This window comes from Colletotrichum scovillei (genome assembly GCF_011075155.1).
Source record: "Colletotrichum scovillei strain TJNH1 chromosome Unknown Contig00006, whole genome shotgun sequence".
Classification (NCBI taxonomy): Eukaryota; Fungi; Ascomycota; class Sordariomycetes; order Glomerellales; family Glomerellaceae; genus Colletotrichum; species Colletotrichum scovillei.
Window position 1 is genome coordinate 3447411 of NW_023336264.1, and position 18765 is coordinate 3466175.

The following is an 18765-nucleotide window of genomic DNA, read 5'->3' on the forward strand; positions in this document are numbered from 1 at the left end:
CCATTTTTGCCGTTGTATAACTGGGATACCTCGCCGCCGTCTATATACACATAGCCGCCTATGACGATTGCTACTCAAGTTAAAATGCGACCCTCGATTCGTGAGGTGTCTTATGAAGTCTTCGACATACCTGAAGGGAAAGCTCTCCTTAGGAAATCAGAAGGAGACGGAGCGTCATCGCGGATTATCAGCCTTGATCTTCCGAAGGGATTCCAACACTGCGCTGAAACCACCAACCAAGCGAACAGTAATAACGCTGTGCGACACATTTATAGATAGATTTAACCCAATCGTCCTGGCCTCGTTGACGAAGAAAGAGAAAGAAGGGATGCGTTGTCTTCGGGAGTCTGAAGTATGGCGTTAGGGAAAGGTGTGTATGAGGGAAACCAACAAATGCCTTCTGACTTCGAGAAATGGTCCCATCGTCTTGGAGCAAACTTGCCTCAGCCGAAGCCCGTAGGGTTCCTTCTCTTGGTCTGTCACGCCACCGGTGCCTATCTCTTGTGTGACCAGACTGGAGAATCTGGTGGACGCAAGGGAACAAATTTCGAGCGCTGTCTTAGCTTGAGGCGGACATTTTCCGCCCGATGATTGACTACTGGTTACATCCACCTGCTGTGAAGCTTGGGCATGGCTGTCAGCCTTGGATGTATCCATCACCATCGAGGCTGTGGCAGGGAGGCTGAGGCGAGACAAATACTAGATGACATGGCTGTCGTTGTACAGCCATGTGGGAGCCCGCAGCTCTTTAGAAGAAGCCTGGGGCTTGGCTAAGGAATGGTCGCTGTTATGAGCATGTTTTCGTAGGACTTCTGGTGGCGGTTTTGAGGATATTTCTCAATCGTAAGATACAGCTTGGCAAGTGAATAAGGTGAATTGGGTTTGGGAGAAATCATATAATGAACGACCGCACGTGTTGCTATTTAAGCTTAACAATTGGGATAGTCCCAACGAGCCCTTGTTCCTTCTTGGAATTCCGTGGAGCTTTGTCACGCCTCACTAAGACCACCTGCTTCTTACCCTGAGTTTCCTTAATATTGATACCACTGTTGCCTATTTTCAAGGTACAAAGGTAAAGCAGGCGCTGTGGCGCCCAGGTAGGCAGCCTGCCCATGTCCAGGCGTAAGCAAGTCTGAGACTAGGCTATGAGGCTGATCTTGGCAAGAGCTGGCCTGAATGTCCTCATTCATTGGACAAGATAACCAGAAATCCAGTGCTTGTAACTGGCTCTTGTACACGCATTCCTGTTAATGTCAAATCAGGGTGTTCTTATCTCGTAGTATCTGCTGTGATATTCTGGCTCACCGATGGTGGCCGAAGGGCAGGCGCACAGCAAGCACCTCGTGCAGCTAGTTGTTATGGTACATATTGTTATGCTTAAATCTTCGCGCGTGACCGAGAATCTCGAATTACTTTACGATATGGTCGCCCTTCGCGTTCAAGCCTCAAGACCGAAGGTGCATCCACCCTCCCTCAGGCATACGAAGGTCCACCCACAACTTCAGTCGATTTACCTTACTAAAACAACACTAGTGAGAGCACCATGGGCGTTTGGGTTTCTCATCCCGCAACTCGAACGTATTTGGGTTCCATCTTGTCGTTCCAGATCCGACAGAGATCCTGTCGGAGGTATACGTAGACTTGCAATTCATCGTAGACAGGGCTCGGGTCTCGGTGAAAGACCTTCCCAAGCCGGCAGATCACGGAGACCGAAAATGTAGGATAGTGGAGATTTCGGCGGACAGTTTCGGAGGTATGTGTCAACGACTCTCCGGTCCGTTCTTTTCTGTCGGGGCTTGTTGGTCACTTATCTGATGTATTCCCGACTACTAACACTGCAGCTTACTAACACTACAGCCCACTATTAGGTGTTCGGTTCTCAATCGTCTGACGAATGTGGTAGGTGACATTGGCATCTAAACCCAATCCTCCTCCCAAAGTTGTGATGACGTCAAAAGTCTGGGGAAATGGCTTTGTAGAGTTTAGGTGATGCGCACCACAGACCCCTTCCCGTGGTCGCCGCCCGGGAGCCACTCCGACTTACCCGCATCTAGCCATCCTATGGGAACACCTCCGATTCTTACCACTCGCGCTCGCCCTTTCGCGTGTACCTCATTTGTAAGCGGGCGTACCGTCCCGGGGTCTTGCAGAGGTTCGAGGCCCCCTGTCTTTGATACATATTAAGGTTCAGTCACGGTCTTTAACGTTCCCACGATGTCATGGCGAGGGTCATCTCTAAGTAAAATGAGATTACCATCCACGATTCCCAAGAGAATCTCAAAACACATCACATCCAGCGGAAACCATACTTTCTCACACAGCCAAATCAGAGCTATCAACATGGCGACAGCATACAAGATCAATGTCCCGGTGACGAACACGGGACTGTGGAAGTTTGATCAGAAAGATGCTGCCGCGAGCAAGGTGTCTGAGCTACTACAGGAGGATCTCGAGGTACGGACAAACCGTACCTTACATAGGAGTGAGCGGTATGCTAATATTGTACAGAAACATCATGTCTTCTTCAACCAAGAAGGCTTCCACAACCACGTGAGCTCAGATACTCGGATCATCTCATAGCCAGCCTCTAACATCGTTCAAGATCCCTCATCAGGTCCTAGCCCTCTTCGGTACCGGCGCAGGCCCCGACGCCATTCAAGCGGCGTACAAGGAAAACGCAGACTACCAGCGCCCAGCCCAGACCCCACGTGATTCCGTCGCAGATGAGCTACACGACTGGGACCGCGCGAAAACGTACCTCGGCAAGGAAAAGCACTACCCAGACTTCCTCCTCTTCTTCCAGCGCGAGATCGAGAGGCTCGGGGGCTGGGAGGCGGCGCTGAAAGAGCACCTCTTCAAGGGCGACGAGCGTGCCGACGACATGTTCCAGCGCATGTTTGCGGGCTTTTTGCATCCCATCATCCAGCTCATGTACGGCGTCGAGTGGGAGCAACCCGCCATCGTCGCCGAGGGGCTGGCGCAGGCCGCGGTGCACAAGAACCAGCTCAAGGACTTTTTTGACGAGACGGAGAAGAGTGCGGCGGCAGCGAGTGAGCGTATGCCGCCGATTTCGGATCTTGTTGAGGAGATTCGTCGTGACCAGAAGCTTGCTCAAGCTGCTCAGATGAAGGACGCGAATAAGATCTTTGACGGGATTCTGAAGCGCGCGCCGGAGCAGATGCTGCGGATCGCGAGCAAGGTCAAGGTTCGTCCTGAGGAGCTTGACGAGAGGACGGCGGAGATGTTTCATACTGCCTTTTACGTTGCCGGCGGTGCGGCTCTTCGGCCAGGCAAGGAGCCAAAGTGGGATTTCTTCTTGATGTGAGTGTGATCTTTTTTTTCGTCTTGGGAGAGGCTGGCGACGGGAATGCCAGACGCTGATGCTGTAAACAGTCACCACACGAACGCTGCGCCCATATTCCTCAGCTTCAACTCCATGCCGTGGATCTCGACGGAGAACAAGGTGCGCATGCTGGAGTACAAGATCCGGATGGACCTGGTGCAGTATGCGGCGCGCGGGTGCCCGCCGCTCCGCCTGGAGGATGTCAAGTCGTACAAGCCAAAGGACAAAGATGAGGGCAAGGACTTGGTCTCCAAGCCGACTGGTAAGTTTTCCATCTTTGGTCTCACTTAAAATAGTGGCTGATGGACTCCACAGACCTCCTTCCAAGATTTCATAACTTTGTAGATGACGGCCACACGATCAAGGTGGTCAGAGCACTTGGGATTTGCCAGGACCTTTCAGCAAAGTATGGCGACAAACCCTGGATCAAGATCGAGAATGAGGAATGGCTCAACCTCACCTACATGTTGTTGGACAGCACTGAACACGACGAGACGAGATGGGTTCGCTCAGCGGGCTTTGAAGAGGCGTGGAAGGTGAGCAAAACACTCGTCGTTTGGTGTAAATTCATGATACTGACGCTGCTTCTAGGACGTTCCTGCCCGCGATTGACTAGCCGACGGTGGCAGGACGACATCAAGGTTGTAAATGAATGAGATGGGACGACATAAGTGTAACAGTAGCAAAATCATGGCAGCTTGACAAAACGGGGGGTATACATTTGTAATAACATCTATGGTTTTATTCTAGCCCAATCCACTCATCTCCGTCGGAATCGCTCTGGCCCTCATCCGCGTCGCCAATCGCCAAAGTCTTGGCGGGGGCGTCGAACGCGGCCAAGTCTAGCATTTTTACACCGGTCGTCTCCTTTTCGTTGCTGGCCTGGCCCAACAGGTAGTCCACCATGTACACATTATCGTCCGCGAGCCTCCTGATCTCGTCGCGCATCCTCGAGACGGCCCTCGCCACGATTCTCAGCTCGACGTCCACCTTGCCCCTGTGCTGCGTGAGCCAGGCGCCGTGCTTGTCCACCAGCGCCTTGACCCAGAGCAGGCAGAACTCAATATGCGGCGTCTCCTCCGTCTGGGCCGCGACGAAGCGCAGTAACCTGGGGACGTAGACGATGGGCATGTCCTGGACGACCAGAGCGATGTCCGTGTGCGGTATTGAAAGGAAGACGCGCTTGATGAGGCCGGCCTCGTTGAGGCGGAAGGCCATGACCAGGGCTTTGAGGTAGTCCTTTTCGTTCTCGAGGACGGCGAGGGTGGATGCGGGGGTGATTTCCATGTTGAGATCAAAGGGGTCGAACTGCATGAGGTTGTCGAGGCTGTAGATAAGCAGACCCTCCGTTGTGGCGGCGCAGAAGGCCGTGCCGGTGGGTGTGAATGCAACGCCCGAGACGCGGACCTCTGGCATCCTCTTCCTCGCAGAAGGGTCGCCGCGCTTGGAGCCCGGCAGGGAGTCGTCTCTCCTGTCCTCGGGATCCGAGGCCTCGCCCTGATCATCGATCAGACCGCCGGGGCCGGCCTCGGTTAGGAACTTGCTGTTGAGGAACTCTTGCGTTCCGGACAGAGACAGGTTGACACTGACGGTGTACTTTTTCAAAAGAACCATGGTATGAACAGAGTACAGACAGATGTACTTGCTGTTGCCACCGGCAAGCAAGCAGCTTCCGTCTGTGCTGTACTGAATGGTGTTGAAGCTCTTTGTGCCCGCCACGTTGGCGGCCGTCCTCCGATCGGTAAGCTTGCGTCCACCGGAAACGTCACGACGGCCGTCCAGTCCAGACACCTGCTCGGCATCCATGATGGACCAGAAAGACAGCTGACCATCCAATGTTGAAATCGCCAGTTGCAAAGAGTCAGGGCGCACAGCGATATCGAGGATATCGGCCTGCAGCTGCAAAGGCTCGCTCGTTTGTGTCCTGTTGAAGATGGACCAAATTCTTGCGGTGCGGTCCCAGCTACCACTGATAAGGGAGTTGCCGTTTGGTGTGAAGGCCAGGGCCGACACGGGACCCTCGTGACCGGTGAGCTGATCCAGAAGCTGTCCCGTCTGAACGGACCAGATATGAATATCAAAGGAGTCCAGAGATCCAGCCGCGACGACCTCGCCGCTAGGGTCAACGGCCATACATGACCATGATAGCCTTGTCGGCGCTGTGAATGTGCGGAAGTTCCTGTATCTGATGAGATCCCAAGCTCTTACGGAGCCGTCCAGACTGGATGTAAATAAAACGTTGCCCTTCTTCGAGAACTCGCAGGCCGTGACACCACTTGTGTGCTCTGTGAAGGTGACGATGCAGAAACCAGATTCGGTGTCCCAAACCTTGATCTTGCCGTCGTCGGCAATGGTGACGATGCGCTGTCCATCGGGGGAGTAGACCAAGTTGTTCATGGAGTCAAAGTGGCCCTGCTGCTTCAGGATGTACGACTCGGATTGCCATTCCCACACCAGGAGTTGCCCCAACTTTGATGCGCCAAAGGCTAACCACTCTCCGCTCTTGTTGATCGTCACAAAGTCGATGTCGTTTTGAGAAATGTTGAGAGTGTGGATCATGTTGAAGTCGGGCAGCTCGTACAGACCGAAAGTTCCGTTGGAGAAACCGGCGACGAGAAGATTGGACTCGGGGTGAAAGGTTGCGCATCGGACATGCGCACTGTTCTGCATGAAGTAGTGTCTGTCGACGATTCTCCAGCGCATGTCGTCCTCGTCCTCGTCTACCATCTCGTCTTCATCCTGAACCGGCTTTCCAACGTACTTCCAGTCGAACACAGCGCCGTCCTTGCTGACGGTGTAAATGGTCTCCTGGTCTTCTGAGAACCATGCTCCCACCACAGCCTGCTTGTGTCCCGAAAGTACCGTCGGCACGAACCCCTCCTCACGATCCAGACTCCATATTCTCGCGGTCAAATCCTTGGAGGTACTGAGGAAGAACCGCGAGTCGCTGGACCACTCGATGCTGCGCACTTCGTCAAAGTGTTGTGTGTGGGTGTGGTGCTTCACAAACGGCGCGAACTCGAGTTCTCCTTCGGCGTTCGCATCTGGTGTGGACGGCACATGCCAGACTTCGATCTTGCGGCCCAGACCAACAACGAAATGGCGTCCGGAAGGCGAGAAGGAGAGGGCGGTGACAGAAGAGCGGAACGAAAATCGGTAAATGGGGATTCGGCGGAGGACGTTGGTCAGAATGGCCTGGCCATCTTCGTCAATGGACAGTAGCAGGTTTCCTCGAGGAGTGAGACCGATTCGCGAGATATTTTTCCGGTGCGCGAAGGGAAGGGTATGTGACTTGTTGCTAATAGGAATTTAGCATGGAAATATTGGAGTTGCGCCGACTTTTGAGGCAGAACATACTTCACCAGATCGAAGACAGTAACCCTGTTCCCCACGGGCGAGAACAAATGGGTGCCATCTGGGCTGAAGAGCAGGTTGCCCTGGCAGTATACCGTGCCGAGCAAATTGGAAAACTAGAAATTGAAGCAATGGTCAGAATCGCATGTAAATTGAGGGAAAATCCTGCAAAACGTACCTTAAAATCGGTCTTCATTGTCAATTAGCACCCATTTCCTCACCTTGAAGCTACCGAAATTCTCTCCAACCCAAAGATTTTCTTATCGATTGAAGGCGCGCTTTGCAACTTTTTGGCGGGGTCGGGGAATCATTCATCCTAATCTCCGCGGTCTAATCCCCTCCGGGCTAGACAAACTGTTGGTGAAAGTGCCAGGGGGAAAGAGGGGAATGATTGGCAGGAAAAGGGGGTCCTAATTAGTCCCCTGCGAAGGGCCCAATGAGTGTGCACTACCCAACCCCAGAAGGCCGGATGGGAAATTTGGAGGTGGCACCTTTTGATTCCCCTGAAGCACAAGCTCAAACCTCCCCAACTCAACCGTCAACACGCCCACACCGCAACCACATCACGAAAACAGTCGCGCGTTCAATTGCGATTCTTGCGGCCAACGACCCTCTCACAGGCACCAGAAACGAATTTAGATTTGTTCAATCGTCAAATACCGCCCAAAATGGCCCCCGCCGCCGCCGAGAGCGCTTCACCGATTGGTATCGCCAACCTCCCTAACCAGCGACACAAGATTGTCGCCAAGCGAGGTGCTGCCTTCACTATTATGGTATGTCCATTCTCGTGCGACGGAACACATGATAATATGCCATGCCGGGGAATACTGACAGTATGATTAGGTTGCTGGCGAGTCTGGCCTCGGAAAGACCACCTTCATCAACACCCTGTTCTCCACGACCATCAAGAACTATGCCGACCACAAGCGCCGTCACCAGAAGCAGGTCGACAAGACTGTCGAGATCGAGATCACCAAGGCTGAGTTGGAGGAGAAGTTTTTCAAGGGTATGGCTCTTGCTTGCCAATTCCCGTGATGTGGATCATACGATTAACACGGATTACAGTCCGCTTGACCGTTATCGATACCCCCGGCTTCGGCGACTATGTCAACAACCGCGATTCCTGGATGCCCATCATCGAGTTCCTTGACGACCAGCACGAGTCCTACATGCTTCAGGAGCAGCAGCCTCGCCGCCAGGACAAGATCGATCTCCGTGTCCACACCTGCCTGTACTTCATCCGCCCTACTGGCCACACTCTGAAGCCCCTCGACATCGAGGTTATGAAGAGACTCTGCTCGAGAGTGAACCTGATTCCGGTCATCGCCAAGGCTGATACTCTTAGCCCTGCGGACTTGGCCAAGTTCAAGGCTCGCGTAAGTTTGAATTGACTTGCTTGTCGGAAACAAACAGACTAACCGTTGGGTGCTTCAGATTCGCGCTGTCATCGAGGCCCAGAGCATCAAGATCTACCAGCCCCCTGTCGAGGAGGACGACGAGCCCGCTGCTCAGCACGCCCGCAGCTTGATGGCTGCGATGCCCTTCGCTGTCATCGGTTCCGAGAAGGACGTCAAGACCGGCGATGGACGCATCGTCAAGGGTCGCCAGTACTCTTGGGGTGTTGCCGAGGTCGAGAACGAGGACCACTGCGACTTCAAGAAGCTGCGGTCGATTCTCATCCGTACCCACATGCTCGACCTCATCCACACCACCGAGGAGCTTCACTACGAGGCCTACCGCGCCCAGCAAATGGAGACCCGCAAGTTTGGCGAGGCCCGCCCCAGGAAGCTCGACAACCCCAAGTTCAAGGAGGAGGAGGAGGCGCTCCGCAAGCGCTTCACCGAGCAGGTCAAGATCGAGGAGCAGCGTTTCCGCCAGTGGGAGCAGAAGCTCATTGCCGAGCGCGACCGCCTCAACAAGGATCTCGAACAGACCCACGCCCAGATCAAGCAGTTGGAGACCGAACTGGAGCAGATGCAGGGAAGTGCCGTCCGCAGCCACGGTCGCCGTTAAGGGCATTCGAACGCGAGGGTTTCCCCTCGATTTTTGAGCGGTTTATTCCTGGGCGATTGGTGCTTGCTGGATTCTCGACACTTTTACCTTTTTATTTCTTCTATTCGGGGATCGAGAGCACCAACTCGCTGCAATATCGTCTTTTTGACGCGTCATCATGGATATGCTAGCTTCTAGCTTGCCCAAATGGGCTCGACTCATTTGGCTGAAAATCGCCAGTATGAGCCTCAAGTCTTCACTATTCGTCGAAAAATGGGAAGAAAAAAACACAAACGTGCCCTCCGGGTATGGTATGAGATGGACGTTACATTGGGAGCTCTCTTCTTTCCAAGAACCTGTTACCCCCCTTTTTTCCCGTTTAGTTATCCCCCACCTGTTTCTTAGTCACGATGTAATCCAGCTCACCTTTTCATGATACCAAAATTAATGAGAAAGGCGTCTACCTTATAATCCCAATTGTTTCATGCGTGTGTCTGTAACAAAATGCTACCTGTGTAGATGTGTGCCTGTGTGTGTGTGCTCCTGTTCCCCAGAAAAAAAAAAACCAAGTCCTATTGTGTGTCGCCAGTATGGTATCGTTACATTTGCGCCGCCTTTGCACCCAAGTCTTGAAGAGATCGTTTCTCACACTTATACTGCATCCATCGTGGCCCTGGTCGTCAACTGCTCGTTCTTGTTGCCCAGCTTGGAAATCTGGAGAAAGGCGTCCACGCCGTACCCCTCGAGACTGTGCAGTTCGAGGCTGCCGGCCCAGTACTCGGCGTAGACCCGGCTCAGAGGCAGGCCCATGCCCAGCCGCAGATCGGGCGGCCGGCTCGTCATGGAGGCGAGAGAGTTGCCATGGGTGTGGGCGTGAGTGTGGCTGTTGGGGGTCTTCATGTCGGCGCGGCCCAGCTCGTCCGAGACGTGGAGCTCCTGCATGGTGGCGGCCAATTTGGGCACGCGGCCTAGGTTCTCGAGACGGCGCTGGCTCTGGGGGCCCTTTGAGAAGGACCAGAGGTAGGGGAGTTCCTCGCGGGGGATGCCGCCTCCTTGGTCCGAGATGCGGATGATTACGTGCTGCTGCGCCTCGCAGATGGTGACTTCGATGGGCGGCGGTGGTTTATCGTCTGCCTCTTTGGGTTTGTTGTTGTCTTTGCTGTTCCGTTGCCTTCGCTCTATGACGGCCTGTACGGAGTTGCGGAGGAGCTCGCCGATGATGTACTCGAGGTGGCTGAGGATGTAGGGGAAGCTGGACTCGAGGTGGCCCTCGACCTTGATCTCGGGGACCTGGACGTCGTGGCCGTAAGTGGAGCGGGCGAGGCTCTGGACGGCGCGGGTGCAGCGTTCGATGACGTCCTTTGCGATGCACTTTATAAAGACCTCGCCGATGAACTCGGACTCGGAAAGCTTTGCGCCCGGGGAGAACCAGGGGGAGTGGTAGGTTTCTGTGAGGGCGAGGTGCTGCTCTGCGATGACTCTCCTTGATATTCTCTGCATGACGTTCAAGTTAGGCCTACGTGGGTCTGCGCCGGAGGTGTGAACCATGGTTGCAAGAGCACTTACAGATCGCAAGACTGTGTTCATGAATTTGTCGAGGTCCTTGGCATCCATGCTGCCTCTGCTTTCCAAGATGCCCATGGAGAGCTTAGGTATGACGGTCAGGTGCGCCTTGAGCATCCCGCTGATGATTTGGCAGAATTTCTCATTGTCCTCGAGAGTCTTGATCTCCTTGATCTTGCGAAAGGTGTCGAACGCATTATTGTATAATTCGTAGACTTCTTTGATATGGGGGTTCGTGACAACGACGTAGGGCAGCTGTTGCATGTCTCGAATGCGATGTGCTATTCTGTTGCGAGTGTCAGTCTGCGACTGTTCTAAGGTATGAAGGTAGAGAACGCGGGGCACCCTACCGAGTCGGCAGCTCAGTTCGAACATAGTTGGCAGAGCTCAAGAGTCGTGATTCGGTAAGGGAGCGGCCAAAGACCATGAGCTGGCGCAAGCTGATCGGACGGGCCTCTCTTACGACCCATCTGAGAGACCTTCGTTAGCATGTGACTATAGGAAGTGCAGGGGGGCGGGAATGGACGCACTCGTCTAACACAGAAACTGGTCTCCAAGTGGAACTGCTCATTGAACGCCATGGCGATGAAGAGATGCCATTCTCACGTAGCCTCCCGGGCGCAGGCAGCGTTACCCTCCTGGGGGCTGATGTCAATCCGCATCGTCTACCGGCATGCCGCAATGCGATGGACACCATGCCGTAAATTCCATACGAGTGGGAGGTAAAAACGAAAGAAGAGAAAAACTTTCGTGTACTTGGTCAAGTCGCAAGAACGCGACCTCGAGCGGAGCGAGAAAGAGAAGAAGCTGCTTAGGTGGAAAGCTCCTCAAAGGGGGTTGGGTAAATGAGCGATTTTGAGGTCAACAGGTATGTTGCAAGGTAGGTTGGGCAGCTGTTGAAGCTGTCTCGAGAGAGGCGTGACCGGTCGACAGATTGGATGACTCTCGCATCGAGAATGGCCGGCGGTTGCTACCTTGCAGGGTCTGGAACTATAACCCCACACTGCGGAATCGGCGCACCATGCTGCGGACTGCCGCAACGGGCAACCCTGGTCTCCTTGTCTCCAGCGCCAGAAACGACGTGACGTGATTGGGTACGTTGACGGGCCGTGGCCCCACACCCCTCTCCCCTCTGGGGCCCTGGCGTGCGCGAGCTCCAGCTTGATCTACGCAGGTAGAGGTGTGCCCTTCCCGTCTGGCCCTCCCGTCTCTGCCAGGTTGGGAACCCAGTTCCGTCAGATGACAATGTTCGGTCAGCATTTTCAGCCATGGGGGAAGCTGAGGTGTGTGAAGATACCGAAGACCTCCGTTGAAGAGCATGCGCTGCTAGTATGCGTTCCTGACGAGAGTTGACAAAAAACTCACCTTAGCTACCACCTGGGTTTGTGGATACATTCAAACGGCCCTACCTTATAAACTGTAACAAAGTTTTACCTGGTGGAAACACAGTGGACTCAAACATATGTCCTTAGACTCCTATGCCTGATTTATGGTCAGACGTTTTGTTCCTTGAAACGAGACTGATCCTGGCGGTGTGAAAGACTACACCGGCGGAGACGGTAGGAAATGGTGCCAATACCCAAGGTGGTATTCGATGGTATTTTCCCGATGAGAGCTGTCTATGGGGCACTGAAAGGAAACCCTGACAGGACAGAAGCGTTCAGCACCAGTTGGACGCTGTTGGCAGTTGCGAATGCACGGGTGACGGGTCCAAGGGGCCCGGGGATATTATCTGCCTCGGGAGTCGTGCTGCACTCGGATGGAGGGGTGAGGTGGCATAAGTGGGGATCTGACTAAGGAACATATCGGCTTGTTCCCGTCTTCTATGATCTTACAAGAGGTGTTCAAGGAAGGGCGACGGCATCTCAACGATTCATGTTTTAGCATTTCTTCCCCTCGTCTTGACATGTGGAACCAGGTTCTCAGGCAAACCTGGCAAGACAAAAGGACCGTAGCAGAGAGCAAAACGCAGGGCACGGGTGTTCGAGCAAAGGGCTGAAAAGAGCACAACGTCCAACATCTATGAACCAAGCAAACTATGGATTGGAGAGCAATGTCTTCGGCAATCATAAATGGCAGGAGAAAGGTGAGCCTTACCTGTGCAATGTACCCATATTGTAGTGCTCATATATCCATGACATGGAAACTTTACTGCGGCCAGCCAGTATGAGTACCAGGCTCTTGGGATGCCCACATATCGGATGAGTTGACCGACCAGTCAGTGACGAAGGCAAGCGGCGCAAAAGCTTTCAATGCTTACTTCGGCCGAATCCATTGCTTCAGACCGTCCGCGTAAGTGAAGGCGAATCCCATTGGGAGTATGACAGGTTGGCTGGTTGCTTGTAAGAGTTCTCCGTAGAGGAATAGCCCACTCTGAAGTTCGGGACCAGAGGTGTCATGCTCGAAGGAAGAACATTTGTTGTTTGTCAAAAACAGATTTGTTGTCTAGCGTCCGTTCTGTAAGCAGGTACGGCAGTAATTGGCTGTATCTCCATGTGAGACTAGACGTACAGATCAAAGTTTCAGGCGATGAGATGGGGTTGCAAAACTAAGCTACCTTGGCACTGCTTGCTTACTGAGAATGTCTGTGGAGGATCTGATGAGTCCTAGGCGTTTATCTCAGCCATCCGTTAGTCCAGCTTTTGCTTGGCCAAGTTGAACGTTTGAAGAAGTGGTGGCTGATATGCAAGGCTGAGATGACCTGAGTCGATCAGATGTTGAAAAGACAAACCCGCCAGCATCACTCCAGCAGTAGGTATCAGGTCTCAGAAACACAGCTGGGAGGTGAAAGGAAACTGGAATGGGCAAGCTCTGTTGGCAGTCACAGAAACGTCATTGGATGTGTGGGGGCCTTCTACCCCAATCAGAGGGGCAAAGACCATCTGGGTACGTGCAGCTTGTGCTAGCCAGACAGCGGCTTCATTGAGTGGCTGCACCCGAGCAGCAGGTGAAGTGCCTTACACGCAAGCTCACCTTTGCCCCCAGGTGGCCGGTAGAAAAGGTCCTATGCAGGCCTCAGGTACTTGCCACGGCACGATTTAACCCGGATCTGTTAAGACAACAGCAGCGTCTCAGTCAACAGTCCTAACATAAACTGTGTACCCTTTCACTACTCTGCCTGCTCCTGCTCCTCACAGCCGAGCACTCCATTAATAAGGTAATGCCTGACATCTAATACTTTTGGTCTCACGAGGGCCTGTCTGGGACTCTAATGCTGCACTGCGCCTCACCTTTCTCTCACGATTCCATTCTCTCCACCATGACAACCTAGAAAATTGAGTTGTCTGTCTTGATCATAGCATACACTGGTGCAAGGAAATCTCGTTGCTCCTGTCTCATTCACTCAAAAGAAAAGAAACATTTCATAAAGGCGGATTTACTGTGACCCTCTGCACCTTCTACCAGAGGTGTCTATACGTTGACTGAGGTGCCTTCCACTGCCTCTTGCCCAGTTCCCACCTGCCCACTCTATTAGCGACAGCACCTGCCTGTACGTACCTGCCTTACCTTACAGTGCACCTCCTCCATTTGCCTTACCTCACCTCACCTCACCTTGCCGACCGACCTTGCACCTGTCTCTAAGGTAGGTTCCGCACCTGCTTGGACCAGCCCGCCGCCTCCACCTTCCTGGTCTTGTCTTTTGTTCATGCAAGATCTCTTCCTTGCCAACATTTTGTCACGACTTGCTTCATCCGCCCAAGGCAACAATTGCTCGTTGCACCCGCCATTTCCTGGGTCAATAACGCAGCCTTCCGTCAACCCTTGTATCGCTTGTCGCCCTGTCGCCTACCTGCCTCTGCGGCACCCACTCCGTCATCGAAGCAGCCCTGGCGCAAATCGCCAGTCTGCTGCTTTTCCCTGACTGGCATCGGCTCCTCTCGCACTTCCCTTCATCCCGCAGCACATAGACCATGGTGAGTGCACAAGACAAAGCGACTAATCCCTTGCACAATTCCACTTCCTTTCTCGCACCTCTTCTTTGCCGAGCTTCGTCACCACCACAACTTCCCATCCCCTCCATCACCCCAGGCTTCAGCTTGGACTGCTTGGACTTCGAGCGACGTTCGATACCCCGCCATCAGGCCAGCCAAGCTCTCTGCTGCTGCCGTATCTATTTCTACCTCTACCACGCCGCATCGCTTCCTAGCTACTCTCCTGCTACTGTATCGAATATTATTCCGCTTCTTTGGCTGACCTGAGTCTACTACTCCAGAGCTACAACAACGATATCCACTCGCCGAACGAGATGGTGGTGGACACTGACGAGTACGTCGGCGGCACCGACTCAGAGAAGGAGCCTATTGCCATCATCGACCCTGACAACCTCGACAATGGCGCCGAACAGCTACAGGACCTGCCTCTAGCAAATGACTGTAGGCATAACCAACCTATTCTAGACTGCGCGCCGGCTAACTCGGGGTAGTCGATGCTATGAAGGATGTCATTTTCCCACACCTCCACGAAGAGCCCGAAGTGCTCGAAGATGTAGTCAACACATGGACTGTCGAAGCATGGCGATCAATGTCAAAGAAGGAACATGGTCCTGTATTCCAGGCTGGCGGCTTTCCATGGTGCGCTACCTCCATCCCCTTGTGGTGCTCTCTCTCTCAATTTCTTCGCTTACACTCACATCAGGCGCATTCTTCTCTTCCCTCACGGCAACAACGTTGACCAGTGTTCCATTTATCTTGAGCATGGATTTGAGCCGACAAACATTCCCGAGAATTGGAGCTGCTGCGTGCAGTTCGCGCTTGTGTTATGGAACCCGAACGACCCGACTCTTTATACCCACCACACGGCGCACCACAGATTCACAAAGGAGGAGTCAGACTGGGGCTTCACTCGTTTCCTCGAGCTGCGAAAGATGTTTAACGTGCCCTGGGAGGGCGGCAGTCGACCACTTTGCGAGAACGAGACTGCCAACATCACAGCCTATCTCCGCCTTGTCAAAGACGAAACTGGTGTCCTTTGGCACAACTTCAACAACTATGATTCCAAGAAGGAAACAGGCTACGTTGGCCTCCGCAACCAAGGCGCCACTTGTTATCTGAACTCTCTTCTTCAGTCTTTGTACTTTACCAACGCATTCCGAAAGGTCAACTCACAAATCCCTTTGTACGTTTACTGCGCCATTGCTGACTATCTGTAGGCCATCTACGAAATTCCAACAGACCACGAAGAGAGCATGGGCAACAGCGCATACACTCTGCAGCGTCTTTTTTACCAACTACAGACCTCTGAGCAGGCTGTCGGAACGAACGAGCTGACCAAGTCCTTTGGCTGGGAAACAAGACACATTTTTGAGCAGCAGGATGTTCAGGAGTTGTCGCGAAAGCTAATGGAGCGTATGGAAGAGAAGATGAAGGGTACTCCGGCCGAGCACGTTCTCCCGCAGATGTTCAGTGGTAAGATCAAGACGTACATCTCCTGCGTCAACGTCGACTACGAGTCCAGCCGGGTCGAGGACTTCTGGGACATCCAGCTCAATGTCAGCGGCAACAGGAACCTCTTGGACAGTTTCAAGGACTACGTCCAGGTTGAGAAGATGGACGGCGAGAACCAGTACTACGCCGGCGACGAGTTCAAGCTGCAGGATGCCAACAAGGGTGTCATTTTCCAGAGCTTCCCCAACGTCCTGCACTTGCAGCTGAAGCGATTCGAATACGACATTCAACGAGACACCATGATGAAGATCAACGATCGATACGAATTCCCCGAAACCTTCGACGCAGCGCCGTACCTCTCTGAGGATGCTGACAAATCAGAGTCGTGGACGTATCAGCTTCATGGCGTCCTCGTTCACAGCGGTGACCTGAACGCCGGCCACTACTATGCATTCCTCAAGCCTGAAAAGGATGGATGGTTCTACAAGTACGACGATGATAAGGTCACGAGAGCCACGATGCGTGAGGTGCTTGAGGAGAACTTTGGCGGAGAATACAAAACGCATCCCGCCAACCACTTGCGAGCACCTCTCCAGAAGAAGGCCCCGGTCGTACGCCAGAACAGCGCATACATGTTGGTTTACATTCGCCAGTCGCGCCTGGATAACATTCTTTGCCCGGTTTCTAAGGAGGACATCCCTCTCCACCTGCGCTCAAAGTTCGACGAAGAGACTGCTCTCAGAGAGGCGAAGCGCAAGGAGAAGGAGGAGCAGCACCTCTATATCGGCGTCAAGGTCATCACGGAGCAGACCTTCAAGAATCACGGAGGCACCGACTTGACATCGTTCGATGCGGACCAGGCTGATGGCGATGCGGCGCCACGCTCGTATCGCGTACTGAGAGCTTCGACAATGGAGGATCTGGTGGGTACTATCGCGGCAGACCTTGAGCAAGACCCTCGCAAGGTTCGCCTCTGGGTCATGGTTAATCGCCAGAACAAGACAATCCGCCCTGATCAGCCCATTATGGATCTGCGACCTACGGTTGAGGAGGCCTTCCAAAGGGCGGCTGCACACCGAGATCAGTTCTTGAGAGTCTGGGCAGAAGTGGCAGAAGAGACAACACCAGAGGGCGAGGCAGTGTGGCCCACGTATCAAGGCCAGCTTAATGGGGTTGTCGTCAAGAATGACCTCATCCTGATCTTCCTCAAGCATTTCGACGTGGAGGCTCAATCTCTCTATGGCATTGGCCATGTCTACATCAGCAAGGAGAAGAAGGTAGAGGAACTGGTCCCAATCATCATGAAGAAGATGGGATGGGGCGAGAAGCTGCCAGGTGACGAGAAGATTTCCCTTTGGGAGGTAAGCTCTTGAATCTTGATGTGCATGCCGAGAATTTATTGACCATTTCCAGGAAATCAAACCGACCATGATCGAAGCCCTGAAGGCCAAGCAATCTCTTAAGGCTGCGGAATTGCAGGATGGCGACATCATTTGCTTCCAAAAGACCACGGAACGCAAGGGCGACAGGAACATCCTTGAAAAGCGTCTGGGTCTGGGCGACAAGCAGGCAGCGGAAGAGCCTGCCAAGAAGGCCGACCGCTTCGACGATGCACGGGAGTACTACGACTTCCTCCACAACAAGAAGACTGTCAAGTTCCACGCGCACCCGACACGTTGCAATGCTGAGAGATTCCCTCCCTTTGAGTTGATCCTGAATTCCAAGATCAGCTACGACATTCTTGCAGACCGCGTCGGCGAGAAGCTCGAAGTCGACCCTACACACATCCGCTTCTGGACTGTCAACTCAGCCACAGGTAACCCCAAGACGACTGTCAAGCGTGGCGTCAACCAGAGTCTGCAGCTCATCTTGAACCCCTCCGGATACAATCAACTCAGTTCAAGTCAACGAACCGATGCATTCTACTTTGAGGTATTAGACATGAGCTTGGCTGAGTTGGACACCAAGAAGAGCATCAAGATCACTTGGCTGAGTGAGGGCATCACGAAGGAGGTGAGTTACAGCAGAGCACGCCGTACAGCAATGCCATGCTAACAATGCACAGGAGCAGTTCGATCTCCTCGTGGCCAAGAACGGTCACATTGAGGACCTGATTCAAGTCTTGGTCCAGAAAGCCAGCATTCCCGACGAGACGGAAGGAGGTCGTATTCGCGTATACGAGACCAGCAGCCACAAGTTTTACCGTGAACTCTCGCGCGATTACCCCGTCATTAGTATGAACGATTACACCAACGTTTTCGCCGAACGCGTACCCGAGGAAGAGATCAACGACGAAGAGGCGACCAACTTCATTCAAGTGTTCCATTTCCAGAATGAGCCTAGCAGGGTCCACGGCGTTCCTTTCAAGTTCATGCTCGTCGAGGTATGTGTCGCTCTGCAAACGATGCTTCGCACAATGCTAATGATATGCCAGGGTGAGCAATTCGTGGATACAAAGAAGCGCCTGGAGAAGCGGACTGGTATCAAGGGCAAGAGTTTCGAGAAGATCAAGTTCGCGGTGGTGAAGAGATCTCATTTCTCGAAGCCACAATACCTTAACGATGGTAAGAATTTACTGCAACCATGCCCTTTTTACAATGCTGACCGATGAGCAGATGACGAGTTGTGGAAGATTGCGACGAATGACGATGATTACCTCGGTCTCGACCACGTTGACCGAACACGAACGCTTAGAAACGGCGTTGGCGACCTCTTTTTGCGGTAATGCATGGTGGCTAGTCTTCTGCAGTCTTGGATGCCGAAGGAACGTGGTACCGAGAAGATTTAGAGTTTTTGTTCGATGCATCCAGAATCGATATCGGTACGCCGTGGTGATACCAGGGATGAGCGTGAGGTTCCGTTATTCAGGGTCTATAGCAGCAAGAAGGCTCGGTTTGGTTCATGTCTGTCTGCGTCCAAAGACGTCTGGATGGCATGCCAAGCGGATATCATAGCAGACCTCTGATGCCCGGGCATGCTCTTCCGATAGAGAATAGGATTCTTGTAGCTCACTTTTCAAGAAAGGTGGAAAACATTGATAAGGCAAAATTTGGCAACGAAGATTGGACACGATGGTGACATTGACCCCCCGCCTTGGCGATAATGGACGTATGAGTATCGCAGCCACAG

At 53.2% G+C, this 18765-nt stretch overlaps 5 protein-coding genes across 5 annotated transcripts; 3 read left to right on the plus strand and 2 right to left on the minus strand.

Moving 5' to 3' along the window:
- Positions 1 to 2066: 2066 nt before the first annotated feature.
- On the plus strand, positions 2067 to 4588 carry HER10_EVM0004029 (HypA protein). Its single transcript, XM_035473688.1, has 6 exons — positions 2067 to 2454; positions 2509 to 2550; positions 2603 to 3321; positions 3394 to 3605; positions 3659 to 3879; positions 3935 to 4588. Exons 1-6 carry the CDS (start codon positions 2215 to 2217, stop codon positions 3953 to 3955), a joined length of 1455 nt encoding a protein of 484 aa, XP_035332452.1. The 5' UTR covers positions 2067 to 2214; the 3' UTR covers positions 3956 to 4588.
- Positions 4085 to 6925, minus strand: HER10_EVM0008663 (periodic tryptophan protein 2; the record flags this gene model as incomplete). The annotated part of the gene is made up of 3 exons (XM_035478177.1): positions 6876 to 6925; positions 6701 to 6813; positions 4085 to 6641 (listed from the first exon to the last, which is right to left on the minus strand). Exons 1-3 carry the CDS (start codon positions 6891 to 6893, stop codon positions 4085 to 4087), a joined length of 2688 nt encoding a protein of 895 aa, XP_035333022.1. The 5' UTR covers positions 6894 to 6925.
- A 440-nt stretch (positions 6926 to 7365) lies between these two features.
- Positions 7366 to 8710, plus strand: HER10_EVM0000409 (septin; the record flags this gene model as incomplete). The annotated part of the gene is made up of 4 exons (XM_035470192.1): positions 7366 to 7470; positions 7541 to 7703; positions 7763 to 8073; positions 8132 to 8710. 4 exons carry the CDS (start codon positions 7366 to 7368, stop codon positions 8708 to 8710), a joined length of 1158 nt encoding a protein of 385 aa, XP_035332032.1.
- Positions 8711 to 9340: 630 nt separating this feature from the next.
- Positions 9341 to 10949, minus strand: HER10_EVM0000629 (uncharacterized protein; the record flags this gene model as incomplete). Its single annotated transcript, XM_035470402.1, has 4 exons — positions 9341 to 10183; positions 10256 to 10538; positions 10603 to 10722; positions 10783 to 10949. 4 exons carry the CDS (start codon positions 10947 to 10949, stop codon positions 9341 to 9343), a joined length of 1413 nt encoding a protein of 470 aa, XP_035332064.1.
- A 2515-nt stretch (positions 10950 to 13464) lies between these two features.
- HER10_EVM0010510 (ubiquitin carboxyl-terminal hydrolase) lies at positions 13465 to 18694 on the plus strand. Its single transcript, XM_035479967.1, has 9 exons — positions 13465 to 14166; positions 14466 to 14625; positions 14676 to 14823; positions 14888 to 15347; positions 15402 to 16997; positions 17050 to 17649; positions 17702 to 18019; positions 18071 to 18200; positions 18252 to 18694. The coding sequence occupies exons 1-9, from the start codon at positions 14164 to 14166 to the stop codon at positions 18359 to 18361; spliced, it is 3525 nt and encodes a 1174-aa protein (XP_035333256.1). The 5' UTR covers positions 13465 to 14163; the 3' UTR covers positions 18362 to 18694.
- Positions 18695 to 18765: the final 71 nt, after the last annotated feature.